Source organism: Brienomyrus brachyistius, chromosome 25, assembly GCF_023856365.1.
Source record: "Brienomyrus brachyistius isolate T26 chromosome 25, BBRACH_0.4, whole genome shotgun sequence".
In the NCBI taxonomy this organism is placed as follows: domain Eukaryota; kingdom Metazoa; phylum Chordata; class Actinopteri; order Osteoglossiformes; family Mormyridae; genus Brienomyrus; species Brienomyrus brachyistius.
The window spans coordinates 3918513-3946511 of NC_064557.1; the positions used below are offsets into that span (position 1 = coordinate 3918513).

General features: G+C 49.8%; 2 protein-coding genes across 2 annotated transcripts in view; one reads left to right on the forward strand and one right to left on the reverse strand.

Annotated features, from left to right (window-relative positions):
• LOC125720268 (catenin alpha-2-like) overlaps nt 1–27999 on the reverse strand; it is a 185283-nt gene that overhangs the window by 20051 nt on the left and 137233 nt on the right. The gene's annotated exons all lie outside the window — the stretch shown is intronic.
• lrrtm1 (leucine rich repeat transmembrane neuronal 1) lies at nt 3453–6484 on the forward strand. Its single transcript, XM_048996677.1, has one exon. The coding sequence runs from the start codon at nt 4833–4835 to the stop codon at nt 6408–6410; it is 1578 nt and encodes a 525-aa protein (XP_048852634.1). The 5' UTR covers nt 3453–4832; the 3' UTR covers nt 6411–6484.

Genomic DNA, 27999 nt, shown 5'->3' on the forward strand with positions numbered 1-27999 from the left:
CCAGGATGACCCAAGCAGGTCCATTGGAGAAACTCAGACAGAAGAGTAAGCCTGTTTAGAGTGAAGTGGAGGGGGGAGGCTGGAGATGACCTTGGTGCAGTTGTCCCATAATTAAGGTAATGCGGGTCCTCAAGGGGACGTGGGCCATCGTCACCGCTCACATGCCAACCCAATCAAAGCTCTCAAAGGTTGTCAAGAGGGCTCTCTCAGCAGATCCTGCTTGAGGACAGTGCTTAGAACCTGTTGCCGGGAGACAGTGCATAGTACCTGTTGCTGAGAGAAAGCACTTAGCACCTGCTGCTGGGAAACATCTTAGTAACCGTTACTGGGAAACAGCACTAAGTACCTGGTTCTAGGTGACAGCACTTAATATCTGTTGCTGGGAGACAACACTTCTTGCCTGTTGCTAGAAAATAGCACATAGTACTTGTTGCTGGGGGATACATCGTAGTACCTGTCATTGGGAAAAAGCGCTTAGCACCAATTTCTGGGAGATACATCTTAGTACCTGTCATGGGGAGATAGCGCTTACCACCCATTTCTAGGAGATACATCTTAGTACCTGTTGTTGGGAGACTGATTTCAGTAGCCATCGCTGGGAGACCTGTTGCTATGGGACACATCCCGATCCAATCAGAGCTCTCAAAAATTGTCAAGTGGGCTCCCTCAGCAGATCCTGCTTGAGGACAGTGCTTAGTACCTGTTTCCAGGAGACAGTGCTTAGTACCTGTTGCTGAGAAAAAGCACTTGCTGCTGGGAAACATCTTAGTAACTGCTGCTAAAACCTGGTTCTGGGCACTTAGTATCTGTCGCTGGGAGACAACACTTAGTACCTGTTGCTGGAAAATAGCACTTAGGACTTGTTGCTTGGAGGTATATCTTAGTACCTGTTGCTGGGAGACTTGCTGCTATGGGACAGTAACCCACTCCTGGAAAACAGGTCTTGGTACCTGTTGCTGGGAGACAGATCTTAATATCTGTTGCTATGGGACAGCTCTTAGTACATGTTGCCATGGTTACAGCTCTTGGTGCCTGATCCCCATGGACAGTACTTAGTACCAACTGGCACGGTTTATGTCCTGTCAGCACTGCACTATCCATTTAGCACACAGGACCCTGCACTTTAAAACCTAATGTAGCAGAAAACTTTACGGGGATATTTAATAGGCTATTGATCAGAATATGCAATGTAAACAAAGAGAAACACACACACACACGTACACACACCGCAGTAACAAATCATCAGCGTGGAGTGGTCTCCCATCAGTCCCACTTCCTGGCCTGGCTTGAGGGACACGTAATCCCCATCCAGATGGAAATGAAAAACAATTCCTCAGTGTGGCAATTACTCTGACAGCGGTGGACTGAGCAGGAGCGAGGCGTTACCCTGTGACACCATACCTAAAATAACCGAGTTCATTCAGCGCCAGCGTCTCTAACAGACATCTGCAGCCGTCCGAAGGGGAAAAGTGCAGCCTTTTATGGTGGAGTGAAAACAAGGACAGGCAGCGGGCCATAGACAGTAGCCGAGAGCTTCGGGATATAAACACAGCACAGGACTCCTTGGGGTCTGAGAACAAACCATGCACACAACCCCCTATGTGTGGGCTGAGGGTTAGGAGGCCGTGTCACCTGGGTCTTTGTTTTCCTGTTTGTGGGGCCGTGAATGGAACCCCCCCCCCCCCCCCCCGATTCCCCAAAGTGTATCTGCTCTAATTAGTTCTGCCAAGCTGACTGATCAGGCCCATTTGTTTAATTCTTATGGGTTTCCAGCTTCAGACTCACATCTACTGCTTTCTTCATCTGCGGTGAAGTGCTTTCACGTCCTCGGAAAATTCTGCCCCCCACCAACTCACTGTTTCCGCTCAGATGGGTAAATGGTGACCTAATGAGATGCCCCACATTCAGCGTGGGTGGAGAATAATGCATTCAGAAGCTTCAAAAAAAGAATATCTTGGGAACATCATAGAAAGGAACATCACGGGAAGGAACACGACAGTGAGGAACATCATGGGAAGGAACATCACAGTAAGGAACATCACGGGAAGGAACATGACAGTGAGGAACATCACGGGAAGGAACATCACAGTAAGGAACATCACGGGAAGGAACATGACAGTGAAGAACATCACGGGAAGGAAAATCACGGGAAGGAACATCACAGTGAGGAACATCACGGGAAGGAACATCACAGTAAGGAACATCACGGGAAGGAACATCACAGTGAAGAACACAGAAAAACATCATAGGAAGGAATATCATAGAAAGGAACATTGTATGATGGAACATCACAGGAAGGAACATGAAGGCAAGGAACATCATCACGGGAAGGAACATCACAGGAAGGAACATGAAGGTAAGGAACATCATCATGGGAAGGAACATCACAGGAAGGAACATCACAGGAATCTTTGAGCTCTCTCTGGTTCATGAAGGGAATCTTCGTTCAAAGCTGTGATCAGACTCTGCAAGGCCAGTATTACTCTGCACCCTCAAAACAGACACATTTCCCAAAGACCAGCACCTGTGGTGGCCAGCAGCAAACACCCACAGGGCAAGATGTCATTTCAGGGGCATGGTCGGGAAATAAAGAGCAGTCATGAGACACGGAGATGTCCCAGTCCCTGTCTTGGCTGGTTTGGCCCAAGAAACCAGGATGGGTCATGTCATACTGACCCAACATGCATTTCCTACACCTGAGTCGGAGGGCATCATTGGTGGCAGGAGCAGGCAGTTGACAAAACCACAGAAACCGGCAAAGTAGCATAACTGTGTTAGTGAAAGACGTGGTGTTCTTCTGCGTCTCCGTTCCCACCGATGCCGCTGGGTTTTTAACACCTCCGATGGCCTCTGAAGAAGTCTGACAATAAAGCGGTACATGGGATTTCTACAGCAGAGCCACAAACTCCTAACAGCCTCACACACACACACACACACACACCTTCTCACACATTCACAGCACATCTCAGTCTTCTGCTAATATCCAACAATCGTCCTGCATTCTCAATGCAGGTCCTAAAAACCATAGATAACGTATTCACACATACAGACACAGTCAACGCAAAGCCGCGCTCACACGCCGCGCTGTCCGATCCCACTCCCACTCGCGGTAACCGCACGGCGCGTAAAACAATTTTTTGTCCGCTAGCTGAATATTAATGCATATTAACAGGGAAAAGGGGGATTCTATCTGTGACGAGGCAGGCGGTTAGAGATCGAAGGCATGTTTCAATTCATTACAGAAAGAAAGAGACTGAGAGAGAGTGAGAGAGCAAGAGAGGGAAGGTGTTAGAGTGGTGGACGGGGGGGGGGGAGCATGCATCAGTCCTGTGCTCCATTAAAGCTTCAGCTTAAGCCCCGCCCACCCTCCTGAATATGGAAATGTGTGAGACACAGAGAGACCGAATGGGAAAGAGAGAGACAAGCAGTGAGGCGGGCGGATGAGAGAGAGAGCGAGTGAGAGAGAGGGAGAGCGAGCGAGAGCCCAGGCGCAATCGTGAGCGGCTTACGACACTCAGTGAACAGAAGGGTCTTCTGCAGGCGAGCCGAAGCGCCCGACTGCCGCGAAAGGACCCCAGCGTCTCCCCTCGCCAGCCAGCCGGCCGGTCGTGGATGCCGGGGCCCGGAGACCCAGGGGAGACGACAAGCGGCCGCCGCTGCCACGGGAGAGAGCGGCAGCAGAACCGGGGAACCACCGGGATAAGAAGCCTTTGGAGATCCAGACAAGGGGGAGATACCCTTCATATCGATACATGAATGCACAGCCTGACACACATCTTATTCGCCTCCTCTTCGCGGAGCCGAACAGTGCCGAGCGACCCATTGGATTAGACGCCGTGCCTCTCGAGTCACGGACAGAGAGCTGGGCTGACACGCCACCTTCCGAAGTCTTCAAAAAATATATATATAGAGAGGGAGTGGGGGGGGAGAGAGAGCGGGGGGGGAGAAGAGTTCCATATTTCTGAGGGATTTTTTTCTTGTTTCCTCCACCCTTCTTTCTCTCTTTCTTTCTTTCTTCAGGGGGATTTTTTTTTTTCCATCCTCTGTGGGACCATCGCAGCAGTCACTGCGGAGGAGCGGTGCGAGAGAGAGAGAGGGAGTGAGAGAGAGAGAGAAGGAGCGAGGGAGGGAGGTAGAGAGCGAAAGAGCGAGGGAGAGAGAGAGCGAGCGGAGCACTCCGACTCCGATGCAGTGAGGGGAACTTGCACTTCCTAACAGCCCACTGAAAGGCCACTTGGATTCTGCCCCTATCCAGGGCTCTTTCAAGCGGCTAAAACTAAGACATTGTACCCCTGCCAAGATCGGGTGTCCGCTGAAAAGCGGGGCCTTATGGGGGGGGGGAAGGTCCCACTGAATCCATTCCACAGTGGGGTCTTTCTGAGATCCATACATAATTAGCGGCATCACAAAGAGATCGGCTAAATAGGGGCTGTCACTCGCTGCGAAGGGGGTGAGTAGGAATCCTTTGAGAGAGAGCTGGCTCGCGGGGGGACAGCGTCTCGGCATCGCTCGCCTCCGAATCGCCGCGATTATCGAACATGAGTCCCGCGACTGGCCTTTCATCGCCGCCGACTCTCTTATTTTTGTTGTGCCAGGATTCCTGATCGCGATAAGTAAACAAACAAAGCACGTCCGAGGAAGGGCGAGAGAGAGAAAGAGAGAGAGAGAGAGAGAGGGGGGGAAAGAGAGAGGGAGGGAGAGAGAGCGAGAGAGCAATAGAGACCGGGAGAGAGAAAGAGAGCGAGAGAGGTTTTCGCCTGGGAGTTTACACAATACAATGTAATATCTGAAAGATTCAATGGACTTTTTCTCCGCTACATCCAGGGATATTCATGCTAATGGATTTCCTCCTGATTGGTCTCTGTCAGAAGTGGCCACTGCGGACACCGGCTGGATTGATACTGTGCTCGCTGGGGATCTTACTGGAAGCGGTCCCCATGGCGGGGGGCGTCTGTCCGCGGCTCTGCCGCTGCGACAGCAAGCTGCTGTACTGCGAGGGGCTCAATCTGACAGACGTGCCGCGCAATCTGAGCGGCGCCGCGGGCCTGTCGCTGCGTGAGAACGCGCTAACGGAGCTGCATGAGGGCCACTTTGTTGGCCTACAGCAGCTCACATGGCTCTACCTGGACCACAATGCCATAGAGACTGTGGAGGAGGATGCCTTTGACAAGCTGCGGCGCGTCAAGGAGCTTGACCTGAGCGCCAATCGCATCGAGAGCCTGGCCAACGGGACGTTCCGGCCCTTGCCCAACCTACGCATCCTGGACCTATCGTACAATAAACTGCAGGCCCTAGAGCCGGACCTTTTTCACGGCCTCAGGAAGCTGACCAACCTGCATCTACGCTACAATGCCCTTAAGTTCGTGCCAGTACGTATCTTCCAGGATTGCCGGAGCCTGCAGTTCCTGGACCTGGGCTACAACCAGCTGCAGAGTCTGGCGCGTAACTCATTCGCCGGGCTGTTCAAGCTCACCGAGCTGCACTTGGAGCACAACGAGCTGGTCAAGGTCAACCTGGCCCATTTCCCACGGCTCATCTCGCTGCGTGCGCTATACATGCGACGCAACAGGGCCACCATCGTGGTGAGCACGCTAGAGTGGACCTGGCACTTCCTGGAGAAGATCGACTTCTCAGGGAACGAAATTGAGTACATCGAGCCGCATGTCTTCGAGAGCGTGCCCAATCTGCGGTCGCTGCAGCTGGACTCCAACCGGCTGACCTACGTGGACCAACGCATCCTGGACTCCTGGTCGTCACTACATAGCGTCACGCTGTCGGGGAACCAATGGGAGTGTGGCCGCAATGTCTGTGCCCTGGCCTCATGGCTGAGCGCCTTCCGGGGCCAGCGGGACAGCGGACTACTGTGCGCCAGTCCGGACACGGCGCAGGGCGAGGACGTACTGGATGCTGTGTACGCGTTCCAGCTGTGCGAGGACCGTGGTGACACTGCCACCACCAGGGCCCACGCTGTCACCAAGGACAGGACCCGGGGCCCCGCCTATGGAGGCCCCACCGGCGGCCCGTATGACCGGCAGGAGACGGAGAGCAGCGAGGTGGCTACACGCTCATTCGCCGTGACGGAGGCCACGGACGACCTGGAGAGCACCATGCAGATCCACAAGGTGGTGACTGGCACCATGGCACTGATCTTTTCCTTCCTGATTGTGGTGCTCATGCTCTACGTGTCCTGGAAGTGCTTCCCGGCCGGAGTGCGGCAGCTCCGGCAATGTCTTGGCGGCCAGCGGCGTCAACAGAAGCAGAAACAGACCATGCAGCAGATGGCTGCCATGGCTGCGCCGGAATACTACGTCGACTACAAGCCCAACCACATCGAGGGTGCCCTGGTCATCATCAACGAGTACGGCTCCTGCACCTGCCAGCAGCAGCCATCCCGGGAGTGCGAGGTGTGACTGCCCCTGGGGGCCCGGAGGACCAACTAGAAAACCGTGCCGCAGCTGCTCTCCAGAGAACCGATCGGGACTGTGACGGGGTGTGGGGAGGGAGGGCGGGTGTTTGTGGGGACGTGAGGCAAAGGGAAGGGGTCGGAAAGGCAAGGGGGGGGGGGTTGGAGGAGGAGGGGGGGAGTTCACTGCTGATTAACAACCCACAGGCTCTGATTCAGGGACCTTCTGAATCGCTGAGGAGAAGCGCAGGCTTGTACAGAGGCTACTCGCCCAGAGTGGATATTTGAGCTTTAATGTGTCTTCATACTTCAGGATACTCAAATCGTTGAGAGGACTGCTGATCACAGTTTGTATTGTGGTATAAACAAAATTAAAGAAAGCAGGGGGAGAATGAAGTCTGTGTAAAATATGTAAAAGAAATTTAGAGGGTGGAGAGATGAAAAAAAAAATGCAAGCTATTCTATTTCTTTTGTAAATTAAAAATGTTTAAATAAATGAATTGCTATTCACAGTGCCCGAGACTGGAGATTCTGGAAGCATAAGAAAGCCCTTTGGGGATGCTGGGGAGTATCTGGGAGCGTGTGGGAGAGTTTTGGGAGCATTCAGAGCAGGCGCACATTGGCGCAATCATCAGGTCTGGGGAGTTGGGGCAGAAGGATTTTACGGAAAAACGTCACGCTAGGTCTCTTTAAATGTGACGCTTGTCTTGTTTATCGTTCCTTAAAGAGGAGAGGAGGAGGTCCGGGGTGCTGTGTGTGTGTGTGTGGAGCGGGGGGGGGTGTGCTTTTTCCGCCGGCTGAACGGATCACATTAGCAGATGTAATAAATCGAGCTGCTGCGCTGTGGTCAGCTCGGCACAGTCCGTGGAACCCGTCCCCCTCCAGTTTCATCTAAATCAGCACCTCAGGATCAGAGCGTGAAGGAGACCCTGCTTGGTCTCCGTGCTAAAAAGCCCGATCGTGTCTGGTCAGCGATGCTCACTGTAATCGCCGGGCTCGGCCGGGAAGCAGGAGACGGCTGCTCTCTAGTGTCCTACCGTCGAGTGCAGAGAGCGGAAGGGGTTATATCTGCTGGGTCCCAGGGAACACACACCCTCGCAGGCACACACACACACACACACACACACACACACACACACACACGCAACTCGCTTTGCCGACTCCAAGAGAAACAGTGTTTGGTAACACTGTCTATCTGTCTCTACTCTGATTGCTGCGTGTCGCCTGCTAAGGTTATTACCGTGAGGCTGTTTGTTTAGGAGGACGGCGTGTGTGTCCCGGTGTGTGTGTCCCGGTGTGTGCGCATGTTTGACGTGCATCTGACTGCATGTGTCATCCCGTCACAAGGCCATCGGCTGCTTTCGCACTCTGATTTAGCGAGCGCCCGCAATTCCGGGCAGGGCGTCGAATGCCGCCGTACCGTGTCAGGGATGCGTCACGCACCGTGAATCTGAATTACTGCGCCGCATTTGAGGAAAGGGCGCAGTCCGTGCCTGTGCGCAGGGGATAGGGCCAAACACGCGTGGGCATGTCAGAGATGAGACAGGGAGGGGGGTTTGGGGTAGTGGGACAGCCTTCTGACATTATGTTCCACTTTTGATCGGCGAAGCTTTTATTTTGCACCTTTCTTGGACTTCAGGTAACAAACCCCCCCCCCCCCCCCCCCCCCCAGACAAAGTGAAACGGCAACAACCAACTCGTCAGTTTCATTTTCACCCTTTTTCAGAAAGTGCTACGATGATTGTGCCCTGTGTGACTCACCGTGTGCAGGGTTACACAGTCCAGCAGTCTGCTGCCGCGGTCGAGATTGAGTCCCGTTATCCAGGGAATCGCTACAGGGATCTGAACCAACCTCCACGCTATGAGACTGAAACCTTACCTACATGCCAGGATGGATCTCGCCTGTCGTTCTTCCTAATTGCTAGAATGCTGGTTGTGTCCCCCCACGCCCCCCCTTGGTAAATTATGACTCCGTCCTGTTTTTGCCAATGTCTTATATGACTTATGGCCTGTTCTTTCTTGTGAGCCATGTGGCAGATGGGGTCCCGCACTACCCAGCCCCCCACAGTGGGATCCCCACCCTAATCGCGTGATCCCGCCATCAGACAGACAGCCTTGCAATGGAACAAGCAGCTTCCGCGCAAAGCGGCATTAACGAGGGCGCAGATTGCGGCAGCTCCGGAACGTTCGATAACGACGCCTGATTGCCGGCTGAATGGTGGAAAATTACCGAAGCGTTTGCTTTTCATGACTCTTAAGGTGGGGGGGGGGGGTGGGGGGCTGACTAAGACGGGAAAAACACAGATGGTTTATTTACCGTTAGCGCCTGATATTGACATTTCATCTAATTAGCAAATGCTAGGCCCCCGTCTTGTTTGTGACACGTTACATTTAAAGCAGGATGCCGACTTTCTGACATCGGGACTCGTGTCTGTAATCGGATCTGCAGACGCGTGATTGGCTCATTATGTTTCAGGCGTCCTGGTAGCTGCCGGAGGCATGCGGCCTGGGTGGCACGTGTACCCGTGTCACGGTGGAGGGGACATGGGAAGAGTCGGGTTTATGGCGGCACCGGTGGGGGGTACTTACGACCCCGGGGAAACAGCAAGCCCGACCTCAGTGCTGTCAACTCTGCCTTCTGTTCCCACGACGATTTGGTGATGGGCCTTTGCAGACCTGTGTCCTGGATGTGGCTCGCAGAGACCCACCGGGGGCCACATGGCTGATATATATAATAATTAAGTCGGTTAATTGATTAACCTGGCTTCCTGAATGTAATATCGATCGAATCCCCCACAGTGCTCGTTCCTTCCTGTCACACATTAATAATAAAGCAGTACCCGCTCATAATTAGATATTCCGTTAAACCATAATCATGGTATAGGGGGGGTAGTAAGGGAAGCTCTGACAAACGACTGCAGCAGAAAAGGTCCTGGAACATCCGGTATTATTTATCTCTCAGCCTCCTCTGTCGCCTTCGATGCCCCCCTAGCTGGCTCATGATCGTGTGCCAGTTTTCGTGGCAGGGGGGCTTTTGGGGGGGGGGGGGGCTAATTCTGGGTTCTGACTGTGGCAGGAGAGGTTAAGGGGCTGGAGTCGGAGAGTCGGAGTTACAAGGCGACTTGTTTGCGGTGGCGTGGTGTGCCCCCCCCCCCCCAGTCTGGGGAGACAAAGAGCAGTCATGATCAAGAAAGGAAACTGCAGAGATAAAAAGAAGAGAAGTCCAGACCGTCACCGCGGAGGCAGTCTCTGAGTCGACGGGAGCATTCCGGCCTCACAGGGAACGCGAGCAATTTGCACCAGAACCGGTGTTAGAGCCACCAGCAACGTAACATTGTGGGGTCTGTTCCAAAATATTAAACGGAGCTGAATAAGTGCGGGTGGGAGGTGGGTGGTGCTGTAATCGCACACCTCACAGACGGTACTGGTGACTTGTGCAAACGGCGACGCGGTCCCGTCCTGGGCGGAGCACACGCGCACGCCAGACCACAGATTGGACCCCGGGGAAACTTCCCGGCCAGGAGAGAGATGGCCAGCGCCCCCCCAAGCCGTACCGTCAGACGAGCACGTAGAGAGACACCTGCAAGCGTTTAAGCAAACGGCACCGTGTTAAGGACGATAAATCCAACAAATGGTTTTTGATTAAGTCTCCCCAAGTGAAGGTGATGCGGAGGAAGACATGGTTAGTGCTTTTTATCTGTTTTGCCTGGAAATACAATTTATTATTCAGGCAAATTTATAAATTGGTACAGATATCTATCTCCTAGTTTAACTGTAGATCAAAAGGTATCTTAGAATTTCCATTTTCAGGGTCCATTACTGGACTGTTTGGAGGGAAACAGGTGAGCAACAATGGCATGACATCCCAGTGGTTAGACATCCAGTTCCCTAAATCTAGCCAATCCACGGCAGGTGATTACTGGCTCAACGGTCACTCTTTCACTGAAACAAGCCGTAAGACTCCCAAATAACCCCATTAACAGCGACCGACACGTGTGACCCCAGTGAATGGTAAACATGATCTGTTAATTAAATCACAGCATGGATGTGACAGAAAGCAAGCCCGTGTTTGACCTCCAAACAGTTTCGAAAAGAAAAAAAACTCAGAGAAAATTGCTGGTACTTATACGCACCGTGTGAAAAACGACTGACTGGGAGAAAAAGACCCAGTACAACCTGAGAGGGACGAGATACGTGGCAGAACCGTCACGTACTTCAAATGTACTTTGAACGAGAGCAGGCACATTCACACCCGTGAAAAAGGGGACGTTACTCAGATCCACTCGAGAAACTCGCTTAACCTGCATGAAGCGTGACTCACCGTCCACGGTGAAAGTCCCGGTGTGGCTGCCGGACAGGGAAACGCGATGAGATGAATACATGAAAAGCCCTTTGTGGCCAGCAGGGGGTGCAGTGGAGCACGGAGGCAGGCTGCAGGCCAGGGCAAGACCGGCGAAAGCCAGCAAGTCGGCGCAGGTCTGGCACGTGCGGCAGGCGCCGTTGATGGGGGGGAGGGGGGTGGCAGAGCGGTGGCGCCAGCTCATGTCCTCTGCGAGCCGGCTGATTACATTCACCGTGCCACGCAGAGATTTATAAACACGGATGAGGCAGGGGCACCACACTGTGAATAATGGACGACCGCGGGACGGCGCTGCAATGTCTTCTCCTCTGAACAAAAATGGGGGGAGTTCCAACAGCGCCCCCTGTAGTACAAATGTAATTCAGAAAGGGAGCGAAGCAGGCCTGCCGCATCTAGCACCCCTAGGCCTTTCTAAAATCAAGGCTGGGACTCATGACAAGCGCCAAGAGCCCAGACCAAGCAGGATGGGGGTGGGGGGGCATTATTCACCAAAAGCATCTTTTGAAGCAAATGCTGACTGCTACATATATTAGACCTGCCCCCCTCCCCCGCACTCACACAAATTTCCCTCTCTCAAACACACGCGTAAACAGAGCACCGATTCCTGCTGAGGGAGGGGGCTCTGTCACTAAGGGGGTTTGGTGGTGCAAAGACGGAAATGTTATCTGTCATTCACACAGACAGCGGACATAGGGGTGAAAATGAGAGCAGCCACATTTCGACGAGAAGACAGAGTCCCATTTGTGAGTGGGAAGGAGGAATTCTGGGAAACGGTGAGTCAGGCCGGGCCCCCGCAGTGACCCCCCGGGTCTCTTCCTGGCTCCTTGGAATGAGGCACATTTGGCGGCCACACGGTCCCGTGGCCCCCCTCCACCACCACTCCCCCACCGCACCCAGCCCCGAATACTGCTCAGCTCGCTAGTGACACCTGTGGCGAAGTTTGGCGAAGGCGACTTCCGAAAATAAATAAAGATAATAAAAATACACATATAAAAGCGCACCCTTCCTGACAGCCATGGCGCTAAATTTACAGCACTAAAGGGGCGTCGTGAAGGGTCTTGTGAATCATCCCACGAGAGTGACAAAAAAGAAACTTTTTTCCCAAACAACAGAACAATTTAGCTCCTCAGCCAAGGCTTGGCTAATGACAGGCGCATTGAGAGAACAAACATTTCACCACAAATGGCTCTGTAACACCTCTTCAGACAATGGTGCAAAAAGGAAAAAAAAAAAGTTAACAGGATTTGCATGATCAACTGGTGTCCGGGACTGTTGGAGGGATTCGTCATCTGGCTAACGGGAGCCTGTCTGCAGGCCTCTCCGAAAATTAGCATGTGACACGCCTAGCGAGGCCGCCAGTCGCATATTAACTACAAAGCCAACACAAGGGATGCATCTGAGCGTACGTCACTGAGGATGCATTTGCCGCGTGAGATCGGTGTCTCCTGCAATGATGTGGGCGTCCGCTACTTGCCGCAAGCAGAGGCGCCATGGGATGGATAGTGACCCTGAAGTTCTCGATTACCGAGGAAAGTACGCAAGACACGGGCACCAGACTGCACCCTCAGCCCAAGTGAAGACGGGCACAAAAGACACGACTAAAAGGTCGGCACCGAATGCACAGCCAGCCTCGGTGCCACGGGGGGAGCGGGGTGCTTCTCTGCAACCCATGTTTCGATCGGGTGTGTTAGCATTAGCACTCTCCGCTAAGTCCCACATGAGCCAATGAAATGAAGAGAAACAGCAAAACTCCCCCCCACTCGGGAAGCTGTCAGACATTCCTACACACAGCGGCACACACATAAACCTGCACGACTATGGAGATCACGGCAGTTTCTTGCAGGTACGGAGCCATACGTACACACGACACAAACCCCAGATACTTGAGGCGGCCATTTTCTCTTGACTTCTGAAGGTAATACGGACGCGACGCTGCCTGACAGATGTTAAATCGCTCGTTCATACGTCCGTTTTTTTTCTTTTTGTTTTCGAGCACAAAAACCGAAGGTCATCTCACAGGGGGTGGAGGGCCCCCCCCAGCATCCCATCCCACCGGCATCAGGGCCAGGAGAAGCCGGAAGGCTGCTAAGTCAAATCCCAGCTGAGGGACGCCCGTTGTACCTTAGAAGGACACTGTGATCACTTCGGTGAGATGTGCTTGTCCCTACGCAGGGGAAATGTAAGTACCAGCAAACGCTGCGTAAATAAAGAATAACCACAGGCTTCAGCAGAGCAACGCACCGCGTCTGACACTGCGTTTCCAGTCCAGAAGGCCGCTCTGTGAGACACTCATGCTGTCAGCTCCGATGATGGATTAGGACCCAGACTCCCTGCGTTACAGCCAGCACCAGTCACACTGAACACAATAAACACAGGTGTAGCTCCACTATTCCACCCATATCCAGCTCCTCTGAGGCAAACACAGACTTCCTCTCCTTAGAAGCGCTAACCGTTCTGCGAGGTAACTGCTGGGTCAAACGGCTACATGCAGTAAACGCTTAATCATCGCTTGCTAATATGCCGTGACAAGTCACATGACCTCCTGCAGCGTCATGACAACTGTGATCCATTGGAAGGGGGGCAGGGGAGCCAGGGGACTGGTTGTAGTGCATTAAATCAGCCCACACTGATGCTGCATAATATTTCCTTTAATCAAGTATGAAAGGTTGGCAGTATGTAACTGTAGGGGGAGTAATGTTACTGTAGGAGGGAATAATGTTACTGTAGGAGGGAATAATGTTACAGAAGTAGGGAATAATGTCACTGTAGGAGGGAGTAATGTTACTGTGGGAGGGAATAATATTACTGTATGAGGGAGTAATGTTACTGTAAGAGGGTTATAGGGTTGCTGGAGGTATGTACTGTAGAAGGGGTGGTTAAGGACACAAACCTACACTATATGGACAAAAGTATTTGGACTCCAGGCCATTATACATATACAAACCTTTATGACATCCCATTATAAATCCATAGGCACCAATATGGAGATGGTTCCCCCCCCTTGCAGCTATAACAGCTGCCACTCTTCTGGGAAGACTTTCCACATAGTTTTAGAGTGTGGCCGTGGGAAGTTTTTCTCAATCATCTAGAAGAGCATTTGTGTGGGCAGGCAATGATGTTGGATGTGAAGGCCTGGCTCACAATCTCCATTCTAGTTAATCCCAAAGGTGTTCGATAGAGTGCAGGTCAGGGCTCTGTGCAGCCAGTAAAGTTTTTCTACACCAAACTCACCCAGCCATGTCTTGATGGACCTTGTTTTGTGCACTGGGGCACAGTCATGCGGTAACAGAAACATTCTGTTACAGAAACTGTTCCCACAAAGTTGTAAGTATAGAATTGTCCAATACTGTGTGTCTTGGAATGCCGAAGCAATAAGAGTTGCCTTCAGTGTACCTAAGGGGCCTAACCCAACCTCTGAAAAACTACCCCATACCATTATCCCTTCTCCATCAAACTTTACAATTGGCACAACACAGTCAGGCAAATAATGTTCTACTGGCATCTGCCAAACCCAGACTCACCCATTAGACTAACAGTCAGAGAAGCGTGATTTCTACTGCTCCATGCACCATAGGCCGTGTGCTTTACACCACTCCGAACGCTTGGCATTGTGGTTGGTGATGTGAGTCTTGCATGTAGCTGCTCGGCCATGGAGGCCCATTCCATGCAGCTCCTGGTGCAGTTTTTGTGTTGGGGTTAATGCCAGAGGAAGGTTGGAACTGCATCTATTAAGTCAACATAACATTGGCACCTTTTACGCACTCTGCGCCTCAGCACTCGCCAAGCCCGCTTTGTTATTTTACGCGGCCTGTCGCTTCATGACTGAGTTTCTGTTCTTCCTCAACACTTACATTTTGCAATAATACTACTTACACTTCACTGTGGAATATCGAGCAGGAAAGAAATTTCACAAACTGACTTATTGCAAAGGTGGCGTCCTATGACAGTGCCATGCTTGAATTCGCTGAGCTCTTCCGAACGATTCATTCTATCACAAATATTTGCAGATCTGACTGCAAAGCTAGGTGCTTGATTTTATCCTCCTTTGGCAAAGGGTCTGAATGGAACCTGAATTCAATGACTAAGAGGTGGGTCCCAATATTTTTGTCCATACAGTGTATGACCTGAAGATTAAGGATGGGCCTGTTGTTGTACCTTTCGCCAAGGAGCTTAACTGAAGCAGAAGCTTCCAGATGTATGAATGGTAATATGCTACAGGTTAGCTAAATGCTAAACCCCAGCGACATCGAGATGCATAGTGAAAAAGGAACTCCATAGAACAGGACTAACAGACAACTAATGACCAGGGAAGGGGCTCAACAGTGACGATGATGTGTCATAAAGCGATGGAGGGATTTTGTCCCCCACATCCCCAGGGCCTTGGTACAGGAGCTCATCATCCTGCACAATTATGAACAAAATTAATCATTCGATCACATTTTTAATACCCAGCCCATCTTCACTGCACACAAAAAAATTACATCATAAAAGCCATTTAATTAAATTGAACTGTAATTCAATAAGTGTAATCGTTCACAAAATTAAAACAAAAAATATTTCATCCGAAAGCCCCAACCCTGTCTGATAAGTGTAATAATTCTGTGTGCCCTGGCCATGGGGGGGGGGGAGGGGGGCTGGGATGGGTCATTCATGTTGTCGGCTTTACCTCCTTTATCACAAGAAGGTCATCTAACTTCTCAACAAGCAGTAAAACTCCCTTAGAGGAAAGCCCCCCCCCCAGGCAAGGGAATAACACTATCGACCAATGGTGTGCTGGTTGGATACCAGGCTTCCCTTGACGCTTCCCTTCTCCTTGAGTGCTGGAGCTGGGAAGTTGGTCTGACACCGCGGCATGCTGTGATGTGGTTCTGCCAGTCACAGACGATAAACGGGGTGATCAAACCCGACCATTCATGTTTATGGGCATAGTCCTAACCTTGAGTCCGATGACTCTAACCCTACCCAGCCCTAACCGTAACCATAAGTAACCAAGCAAAATACAAGACTTATGGCTTTTTTTGTTTTCTGATTGTTTTCTGTCACAGATAAACTAATACATTATAAAATTGAAAAATGTCCCCAGAAAAATGTCCGCCAGAAGAGGGCCTGACATTTGAGGAGATGATCTCCAAGTTACCCTCTGCTGACCAGCGCAGCTAAAATTGGGTTTTACCACAATGTGGTAAACACAACCCCCCCCACCCCCACCCCATACACACACAAGCAAGCAGTATTACAGACACCTTTCCAATACTCCTGTAAGTGGAGGCTTTCTGTGTAGGACACCCCCCCCCCCCCCCGTTACAAAATGGAAATCAAAAACTGATGGAGCAGTTTCAGTTTTCCCAAGTGAGGGTTGTGTGATAACGGCAAGTTTTTCACTGCGTTCTCTTATTATTTTTTTTTTTGTGGGGACTCGAGAACACCCCTGCCCCGCCCTACAGCACAGATACACGTGTAAATGTATGCATACATACACATAGAAATATGCACACATACACACAAGCACATAAACATATGTGGGATTGCCCTGACAGATTCAGAACCCTCCCAGCAGGTGAGAGTCCCCCCCCACCACCAGTACTCTATCATGAGCCGTGCCTCCGCAACCCCCCAACCAGTGATGCTTCCTCGCATCTGCCCCCCCCACAACGGGAGTAATATCCTGTCCCTCTGGTGTTAATGAAAATCTGTTGGGGGGGGTGAGGGATGGGGGCCAAGAATAGCCCACAATACAGGGGCTCCAGATGTGCTGAGGGAGCTCAGAGATGTAGCACCCCCAGCGCGTTTGTATCCCCATCCTGACACTCACTGCACTCACTCTGAGGCTCATTGCACTGCTTTCAAAACTCACTGCACTCCCTCTGAAGCTCACTGTGCTCCCTCTGAAGCTCACTGCACTGGTTTCAAAACTCACTGTGCCCCCTCTAAAGCTAACTGCACTCCCTCCAAAACTCACTGCACCTATTCCAAAGCTCATGGCACCCCTTACAAAACTCACTGCCCTCCCTACAAGGCCCACTGCACTCCCTCCAAAGCTCTCGGCACTCCTTCCAATGCTCACTGTGATGGTTCTAAAGCCCATTGCACCAGGGCTGCTGCTAACTGCACTGATACCAATGATGCAGTGAATGGCGCTTTAAGCGACACACTCATCAATGCAGTGACCAAGGCAGTGACCGGCACACTGGCAATGCACTGATTTGTAAAATGATCAACACTCCAATGGACCCAGGCGCAAAATAAACGCCACTGCGCGGGACAGTGATCCGCACAGATATTACGTGGGTGGTATGAAGCCGCTCGCTGGCATTTTCACAGTTATGTAAATCCACAGCTAATCTACGTACTCTGCTGACCCTGTCTCCCCTGCTGGCCAAATAAAGAAAAGCATTAAAATCTCTTTTTTTAAAGAAGAAATTAGAAAATAAGCCTTATGAATCTGTGCCAAGCCAAGTCCTAGGCTCAGCTACACCAGTGTTTCTTATACTGGTCCTCGGGGGCCCCCTGACAGTTCATGCTTTTACTCCCCCCCCCAATCCCAGAGTCCGGGAAAGTACACCGCTATAATGAATGATATTACACGCACACGCAAACAATCACAACCCCCCGACCCCTCGACTTTTTATTTAGTTGTTTTTCAGAGTGCCGTGAACCTCTCCACACAGCAGAAGAGGACAGAAACACCTTAACAGCAACCGGAAGGACGTGCATTCGGACCGGACTGCGTCAAAAGACAGGTGGAGAAGGCATGAGACCATGAAATTAGAGATGGAAAAATCTGTCCCAGGGATGTCCCAGGATTCATCATAAGCAAATTATCTGCATGAAAAAATGTACGGCAAACATTTTAATAATTAACAGCACAAAGAGACATGCATGTGTTTTCTTCCAAGATTAACAACTTCTGGCAACCTTTCATTATTTAGACCTGTAGAGAGATAATGAAAAGCTGGAACGTTCTTGGTTCCCAAGGTTATCATATGGACCACAATTCCCAGCATGCACTGCACCATGATGAATCTCTTCGCGCCATAAGAGTGCCTGACATTTGAGGAGATGATCTCCAAGTTAACCTTTGCTGACCAACACAGACGGGGCTTGAGTGCCCAACGCTTTCAAAAATCAGTCCTGATTAACTCGTTAAAGAGCTCAGATGACAGCTTAAGGGCGATTCTCCAACAGCTCAGAGCTCTCTAAACGTTTCATTTGATACAAAGGAGCGTATAAAAACATTACGGCTAATCGCCGTAAGTGCGAAGAGACATCAGGGACCGCGCATGCACGGGGGGACTCCCCTCGCTTTTATTCGGAGATGAGGGAGCATTGGTGCCGGTCGGGGCCCTATCCCAGCCGGTTTTGCTCCACAGGCGTGCCGAGGCACCAAACATCTCCCCCACATCCATGGGTCATGGTTTCCAGAAGCAGTGGATGCTAAAAGCAGCAACTAAACATGAAAGGAGTCCCGGGAAGTACACGGCCACATCCCACCCCCCGGCTGGACTACTGCAGCCCCGGCCTTACGAACCAAGGACCCATCTTCGATAGTTGCTGGTATTTACGACACTCTGACGCCGTTCGGTAGATTAAAACCTGCACAGGGGATGGGGGCTTCGCATGCTGAGTCAGCAACCGGGTGACATCGCAGTACAACGTCAGCTGGAAGTTGGCTGCTCCAGGCCCCTAATAAGGTTTCCCGGGAGAGTAATTCTCATTACCTCGCACTAGAAAAAAAGGCCGGCAAATACAGAGAATGCCCATACTAAATCAACGGACTTTTCATTTCCGGGTCCTCGTATTCCTTCCAAAAAAACACCCAGGAATCCGAATTTTCCTGGCCAAGGAGGAATTAACTTGGCGCTTCCTTTGCCTGTGAAGAAAGCACGATTTTTTTTCCTGGCACGAACAGAGCTGTGAAAAGGAACGCGGCCATTATGCGCCCACCTGCGCAGAGCGGGCTCCGCGGAGCGGATTCCCATCGGCCAGCTACATTCTCCCCGGCGCACCTCCGCTGTTCCTGCAGCAGCCGCCCTGCACTCTCTCCGGCTTCTGGCGCTTCCGAGGAATAGCTGAGCATTTGGAGCTTTGATATGTAAATAAGGAGCCATCCTTAATTTGACAGCTCTATTGGTAATTCTTCGTGTCGGAGTCACATTTTAGGACAGCAATATGGGTAGGTGCCTCTGACGCGAGAATGTGGCCCAATTCTGACCTTTTTTAACACCTAGTGGGTGTGGAAGTGTCAGGTTTTATAGTGTGGCACATTCTCACAAGGCCCCGCCCACAACCGGTGGAGAACAGAGGACAGACTAAATGGTCTAAAATGACCCAGGCTGGTCCTAACTCACACGGAGATGGTGTGTGTCCTTAATTCACCGAATATGTTCCATTCCACTGGAAGGGAACCTCAGGATACGGACAGAAGGTGCTGGGTGACATCATTGTCGGCCTGACATACGGCACTAACCGTAATAATAGTGGTTATTGTGACAATAACCAACGGGGGGGGGGGTGGCGGGGGGCAGATACGCTACTGCTGGCTCAGGGTTCAACAATAACACAGGCACTCTCCCGAGCCAAGCTGAGCCCCCAGGACCCAAAAGGAGCGCATACAGGGTATGAATATATTATGTCACCTAAAGGGGAGCTTTCAAAGAGGTCTGTCAGTGCATAGAACGAGGTTTGTAATAATTCCGGTTGCTCCCGAACTCTATCGCTCCCCGCTGGTGGAGAGGAGATTGAGGTTGCCGCTGATTGACACGCTTGTGCTAAGTCCCATTATAGATTAAATTTGCGATCTCATTTATGGAAATGGTTAAGCCCCGGAAATGCAATTACTATCACTAAATCGTTTCGTCGGTCTTCTCCCTTGACTCCTTCAAATGTCGGGGGTCAGCAGGGCCATTTCGCCAAGGGGTGCGGACGCCAGTGGGGGGGGCAGTGAATCTCATCACGGCGGATGGGGCCCAGCGGATGGTCTCTGTGTGACCGCCAGTATCGCGGGACACCCATCTGGGTCGTAATAATAACAATAACGATAAAAATAACAGCACAAAACAAACTGAAAGCTTTTATCAGGGGCAAAGCAGACAAAAGCTGGGCACCAGTGGGTAGCCCTGCCGTCCGTGGGCAGGCCACGCTCATCAGTCGTGGCACTGCACACTCGTACCTGTGTTCGCGGCCCCCGGGAAAGCCGGGGGCGACACAAAGCTGTCTGAGGCCCCCCCGACAGAGAGCTCGGCATTGGCTGGCTCATACCAGGGACACCGGGATCATTATCTCGGCGGGAATTCCCGTTTTTTCGACCGTCTCGGTCACCCAATTAGCAGGCGCTGCCACTTCCTGGTGGCGGGATGCCGACGGCCAGCCGCTTGTTTTGCAAATTTACATACAGGTTTTCATTTGCACCGGAGGTTGTTAGCCACAGTGCATCACATAAAAAAAAATGTTGGTGGAGGATCAGGAGCCAACTAGGTTCATTAGGATTCCTGTGTAACTGTGTAAGTTTCTAAGTGGGTGTGAGGCCGGCTACGACCTCCCGTGGGATTGGCTGGCCAACTCTAACCTCCCACAGGATTAGCTGGCTGGCTCCATCCTCCCGCAGGATTGGCTGGCTGGCTCAAACCTCCTGCAGGGTTGGCTGGCCCACTTTGTCCTCCTGAGGGACTGACTGTCACACAGCTCGTGACGTATTAGGACAGAAAGAAGACACAGGGAACCAAACGAGACTTCTTAGTAACGTCAAGTCAACGCATCCCGCGAGACGGAATCCATCTCCCTTGGTGGAAATAACAGAGCCATTACTGTCCATGAGAAAGGGGTTGGACCGATCTTCTGCTAATCAGACGTAGTGCTACATGCTGATTTCACGGCACCCCTGTTCAGAAGTGGAGCTGAGCTGCGCTGGTAAGCAGGAGCTCGATCCAGACCAGCTCCTCCTCAATCTCTGCCAAATAACCCAGCTTTGGCTAAAAGATCCGCTCAGAGAAAAAAGTACATCATAATAATCGAAGAGTTTCCTACCAGCAAATGCACTAATACCTGCCAATGTATGAAAACGGTATCTGGTGACAGAGACATCAGGCAACGCATGCGGCTCTTGGGGTTTACGCACGCCGGAGCATCGCGCACGCAGCTTAATTGCGGCGTAATTACAGCTCCGTCCCACGCGGCCATTATTTCATGTCTGACTCCCGTTTTTCAGCGCCACCTAAGCGCCTGGTTTGAGAGCAAAGCCGCAAATCATGCACATTGACCATGCACGCCTGCAAGATGCGCCTACTCCTGAATGGTTCCAGATGCTGAAGGGACAGGGTGTTTGATAATTGTTTGGTGCTGCATGTTTGTGTGTGTGTTGGGGGCTACTATTGATTGCCTCTAAATTCATATGTATAGCTGGGGGGCCATGAAGACATCAAATTGGCTGGATGACATTCCCCACCCCCCTTGGGTAATCCCCCCACACCCTCAGAAACTGCCACCATATTGTCTTTCTGGTGGAGCGTGAAATCGGCAAAAGGTTTCCCACAAAGCATTTGATATTCAAGGAAAAATAAGACGGGATGGGGGGGGGGGTGACTGCAGAAAACCAATGAGGCTCAGCGGAGCCATCGGGGACGCGGCAGAATGAGGCAGGAATAAACGATTTTAGGAAGAAACGCCAAACGGGGCAAAACTAATGGTCAGACAGATGGAAACCAAGCTTGGAAAATCTGACGACGGTGGGCACCAATCACATGGGGGCAGGGAAGTGGGTACCGGAGACACCATAGCAATGGTAAAGCCCATGGGAGTTTTACTTACACAAAAATGTTCTGAGTGCAGAACAAAAACTGATTATCTTTCTAAACCAATCAGATCCTGGTCAGATGACAAACCAACCAATCAGACCTCTTGGTCCCGCCTCCTCTACAATCAGATTGGTTATTTCTTTTAACCAATCATTTTTCATTCTGTCCTCAGAACATTTTTGTGTGCGTAAACCTCCCATGATCATTATTTACACATCCAGCTATGAGTAAACGTATATCCGACTGAGAAAGTTCAGAGAATGAGATCCGATCTCAGCCATCCGAACACATCCTGGATCCAATCCACAGTGGACCTTTGGCTGAAGTCATCTCAGCCAAAACAAAATCACTACAGCTAGGAATACCTACTTTATACAAGGGAAAAAATCTATATGTACACTATCCTCATGATAACTAACTTCAAAACACCAAATGTGAGATAAAATTAAGAGTGGAGGATTAATGATTTGCCCGCATCGTTAACGTATTTAAGGTGCAATGTCAAAAATGAAAAATAATTCACAATGTAAACAGCAGCTCTTAACTATACACAGACTGCCATACAGCGTTTTAAGCAATTAACATAGACCTGTAAAGAGTGTATTTGTTATGCCTCTCCGTTTATTTAATTAATGCTTTAATTATACTTTCCCATACTCGGTGCATTACTTACTTTGTCTAATAGTTTCTGTGAGGGTCACGTATGAACACAGGCTTCATTTCTGAGCGATGTATAAACATTTGCCGTTTTTTTCCGCCATCCTGCCTCTGAAACTCAGCGGGATTATTTGCCTGCCAAGACTCGGTCTAATTAATGAACGCCGGTTAGTTAAACGACTTTCAAAGAGTGTCAGGAGGTGGAGTTATTAAGCAAAATGAAAAGAGACGCCGCGAGATTCGCGGTTTCTAATCCCCTGGCCAGCCTTTTTAAATAATAGGCCTACCTTTTATATTATAATGCGGACTGATGCCCGACCGTTTTAAACTACAGTACAGACGAAGGGAGACTCAAAGAGACTTTCTATTCAAAAGGCATACTTTATGTCCTAAAAGGCTGCTGATCCCTGTCATCTTCGCCAGTCTGTCTAACACCATGTCCTGCTTTTACGGCGATCAGAGCTCCAACTTTTTTACGGGTCTCCATCACGAAAAGCCCGTAAAAAGATCATATCAAACTGACCTCGTAATCCGTAAATCACTAATAGGGGAACGTTTAACACAGCTCCCCCTAATTTCGTTCCGCTATATATATTTTTGCTTGTGTGCGAATATGAACAAAAAGCGGTTGTAACAAACCTAGCGTCATACTCCGGGTTGTTTAACAGCAGTATTTACAAAATGCTTGGGGTTTTATTATAATGCCTGTAATAAAGGCTCCTAAGATGCACAAAAGCTACGCCGGGTCAGTAAATACTCCGGAGAAGATGCGTCCGTTTTCACTCAATGTCCGGAGACTCGTGACTGTTCATCCCCCGTGTCTTGTCCAAATGCCCCGCCAATCCCCGTCCCACACACACTTTATACCGACAGCACTCTTTAATTGTCTTGTCAGTTAAACAAAGCAGATCGGTCTCGTCTGTCCGGGAAATAAAAGGGGGATGCGCGCCTCAAACGCAATGGAAGGGATGCTTCTCCCCCACGTATAGGAGACCTTTTCCGACAGCACTCAGAGTGATCAGTAATGAGCTCGTTAAAGTAGATGGTTGTAATTTCCTGAAGAGATCCTCGGCAAAGTAACACGCACGACTTCATAAACTTTTATGCGTCCACTTCCATGGGACCGCAATCAATCCCGGCAGTAGACACGTAAAGGGGGATTAAAGCAAGCAAATTAAATAATGGTGAGGGAGGGAATCTAATAATCTAATTAATTAACACGGTGATACCGCGTATTGCAGATTAACAATTTACAAAAAACTCGCATGCCGTCATATAATTGTCAAATATTGGAGACATGAATAGCACTGGACGTTCCAACATATATAAAACATTTTAATACCTAATGACGGCGTAGCAATTTGCACTCGAAAGATAAAAACAAGCCCTTTGATCAATTTTTGTAAGCCTCTTTCATTTGCGGAATGGTCAAATGTAAATATAAAACATGCATTTGAGATATAGCGCGAGTAATTCTGATTAATGAGAGCACCTTGGACCCCCGTTTAATCTTGTAATATGTCCCTGGGCGAAACCGGCTTCCTTCTAATGCTTAGCTGTGCAAAACAAACACTTCTGCTTTTAACAACGAATAGCGTGTAACTACATGCAAGAAGTAAAGCGGATCCATATCATTGATTAACCCAAATAATGCGAACGGCTACAGAAAGGAAATATAAAGTGTGATTCTGAGTTTAGTGCTGCTTTCATATCCCTGTCTCTGCTCTCCGCCACCTCAAACCAGGCGCGTACAGCACTACGCCCCTTCCCCGGGGAGGAGGGCTCCATGACTCACCGCAGGTTTTTATTTACATTTTCCCCGGTAACGCCGTGCCTCTCCGCCTGTTTGACTGGATTTATGGGAGGCTGCCAGGCAGCACCGGCCAGAACATACAAATACACAAACACGCAGAGAGGCACCGCAAAGCCACTCCGCTCAGGGTATTTAACTGCTATTTACTGTTGTCTTGGACGGAATTCTCGGCTCAGTTTTGGGACGGAAATGTAACAAGACAACGGCGTCACTCGCTCAAGACAAATGACAAAAACAATAACCGTTTATTGCTACCAGTACTTAACAATTACACAAATTAGCAACAACACAGGCAAAGACCATTTGAGCGGCTTAATGCGATTCCGGAAATGTTTCATGGGTCGTTAAGTTTTTTTTTTTTTTTTTGGCCATGGGGAGTTCGGGGGAGGGGGGTTATAAAAGGGGGCGCTCGACCAAATCTGATGTGATTTGATTTCCTATAAATTAGGGCAAGGCCGACTTTATTTTTTGCGCAAATTCAGGGACAAGCGTTGACCCAGAGGTAAGGCTGAAGATTAAGATCCTCAGATTAGCCCGCTAAGTGGGGCGTAAACTCAGATGGGTAGGGCGCAGCCTGGCTCACAGGTCGGCTGTTTATCGCCAACTCCTCTGATCCACACTCAAAGGCCCATATCTCTTTCCTGTCACACCCCTGCAACTTCTCCACTCCCACATGACTTAGCATCCTTAACAGCCAATGGGAGTAATCCTGGATATTAACAGCCAATAGGAGTGGTTCTGGAGATTAACAGCCAATAGGAGTTGTCCAGGAGATTAAAACACGAATCCCTAAACCTGGGATATTGTAGCAGCACCTGGCAGGTAAACGGATGCAAATGGTTGCCCGTGACACAGCGAGGTCTCATTAAAGCTTGCTCCGTGGTCATGTGATCTGGCAGGCCAATCAGAGCGGTTAACTGACTCCGGGGCACAGCACGCCTAGGCAAAATGACAAACCTCCCGTAGAGTCTAAACTGTATATTTTGCTAATTAGGGAAAGGCGTTTAATTGCTCAAAAAGGCTCGACTTGGCCTCAGGCCTTTCATTTCCCAACCGAGGCAGACCATTTCACCGAAAACAAAGACTGAAACCATTATCGGCACATATACCGTATCGGCACATATACCCATTTGCATTTCCTAATTTATGTGCATTTTGTAAAGCATAAATTGACATGTTATCTCATAGGTTCACCTATCTGACATCAGTGCCAATAAAAGGAGAGGGAAATTAACCAAGCAAACCGTTACGTAAACTTCCAGCTGCCGGGAAGCATGACCTTTTCCGTGAAAAACCATGCGACGCACCTGCCTACGCTGCCCCCACCCCCTTATAACCGCCCTTTCCGGGACCTTGGGGTGACACAGTCCTTGAGGTTTAGTTGTGCCTTAAATAGATATGGCACAGCCAACCCTCTCTGTAATGCATGCCGTGTATGAATACGACAGCGCGCTCATTCCTATCTGATCTAGTAGGACGACCTCTGCAGCGGAGATTCGGGTCGGTGCCGCGGCCACAGGCTCGCTCGAAGGACATGTCAGAGCCGGCCGGCCTGATCTCTGTGAAACCTGAATGGCGCCGGCAATCTGCTCGGTACTCCAGCACATCAAAAGGCTCACTCATGCCACGGCCACCGCCGCGCCGGTGTTTAAGCTACCGTCCGTCCATCATAGAAATAAAGCGATTTACCATTCAGGCCCATCGCGGGGCCTTAAACAAGAAGCGGGCCAGCCCAGCCTGCTCCCAGAAGAACCACTCAAACGATAGCGTTTCACTTTCATCACGCTCACAAAGAAGAGGGATCCGGAAAGTGCCGCCGTTCTCAGAATAATACTCTCTGGGAGGATTTTAAGTCGCAGACAATGTGGGTTGCCAGATACAGTTACAGACTCCACTGCCGCCACGTTCAGGGGCCTTTATTTTATTTTTCTTCCCCACCATCATATTTAACACCCACTCGTCCGTTTCAAACCAAAAGAGTCGCTCGCGTACCAGCCACGAAACAAATCCCATCTAAAGGCAAAGGAAGGGGATTAGATATGAGATGTTGGCCAGCAGCCCCGACACTTTCCTGGACACGCCCACCAATACCATGCCACGCCTCATCACATAGATAAGGAGACCCAAAATCAGAGAGCAGCCAGTATGGATGGCTCTGTCACTGAGATGCATTGCTAATCATCTTGTCACGGAAAATCAAGAGGACTGGAAAGACTGGATGTAAATCCGGACCAGCTCAATGCATTTGGGTTTCCCAGTGCTTTGGCGGGAAACAAAAGCAATAAAAAAAAAAAAAAAAAGTCACAATAAAGCACTCTGTGTCCTAGCACTAATCGCATGCAGATATTAATGAGCTGTGCTGTAATTACACAGGAGCACCGCCCATGCGCTCTGGAGTGTGTTTAGGGCATCTTTTGAAGTGCCGGATGAGTGTTGCAACCAGGGCGTAATCCACGCGAAACCGCTCTTAGCATGGGGGGGGGGGGGGGAGGGAGGGCGGATCACAGTGCCTCTCAATGGATTTTGTCAAAAGAGGACAGGAGACAAAACTCAGCAGAGTTAAATTATCAACAGGAAAAAAAAAACCCAATCACACACCACACACCAGATACCAGTCAGATAAAGTGAGAGGTCTGCAGCGCCCTCTGCAGTTCGGATGACCAGACGCCTTTGCAAATAGCCACTTAGCACCTTCTGCTATCAAAACCAGCTATGCATTCTTAGGAATAGATATGCAGATCTGGGCAAGTTCATTTGCTTGGCTGATTATTCAGCAATTGAAACACATGGGGAAACACAGCCTTTAATTTGGCTATGTGCATATATAGCCGTTTCCTGCTTTAATGTTTGCATTTAGATGCTTTTAATTACTTAGTATCAAATAGTTAATTTACAAATAAGAGCACTTATAATATTCATTTATCCAGCTCTAGAAATAATTCATAGTAATTAATAAGTAAAAAGGGAAAACACAGTCGAATCTAAGATCATCTTTCTGCAGTCCAACTCTCATTTGATTACTTCTTTCATTCCTATTCAATGAACATGTAGCCATCCGTAATGTTGGCTAGGAATTTAAGACTTCACAGTTGCAATAACACATGCACGGTGCATTGACTCTTCTGCTGTCTGCAACAACACCTGTGTAGTGCAGTGACTCTCCAGCTGTGTATAGGGACAGGTACCAAGAGCAGTGACTCTCCAGTTGTGTACAATTACAGGGGTGCAGTGCAGTGACTCTCCATCTGTGTACAATAACAGGTGTACAGTGCAGTGATTTTCCAGTTGTGCACTGTAACACAAGCAGTCGAACATGAACAGCTCTCCACACACTTAATTCCTAGCATCCTCTCACACATGTGGACAAACATTCAGTTATAGCTCAGAAGCTTTTTAAATAGGTGATGAAAAACCCAATTCTGTCCAACACACCTCTGCTTTTTGTGTTTTAACACTGATGGGGAAATGTGATGCATTGTCACCTTTGTTTTCAATTCCCAATAACATGAAAAATACAAAAAAATACATGAGTATTGGAGTCAACAAAAGTAATAGAAAGTGTTCCTTTTCTAATGAAAATGTGCATTAAATGCACCAGCCAGACCTACCGGCTCAGAGACCTTTTGGTTGGCATGCATTTTTAAAGCTACACCTTGAGTTCATTGATATTCTTTACAACTTAACCTGCCACATCGGACAAAAGGTTGATTTTCCAAGAAGGTGGCAATGAATAGGCAGGTTATCGGACAGACTCCAGCTGAAATCACATCATCGCTAATTCAATCCAGCCTCCCTTCTGAGGTCTATTGAGATGCTCTGCACTTGCACAGACACTGAACATCAGGCTGGGCGCCACTGGACAAGGGCGACCAACTCAGCAGCAGGGTCACATGGTCAACACTCACCAATCAAACAATGAGACTGACTGTCATGTTCACATCCCTTTACTAAAACATGATAAACATTTATTTTCTCA

Coding starts and splice junctions, on each gene's coding strand:
- lrrtm1 (XM_048996677.1), top strand. CDS start 4,833: ATGCTAATGGATTTCCTCCTGATTGGTCTCTGTCAGAAGTGGCCACTG.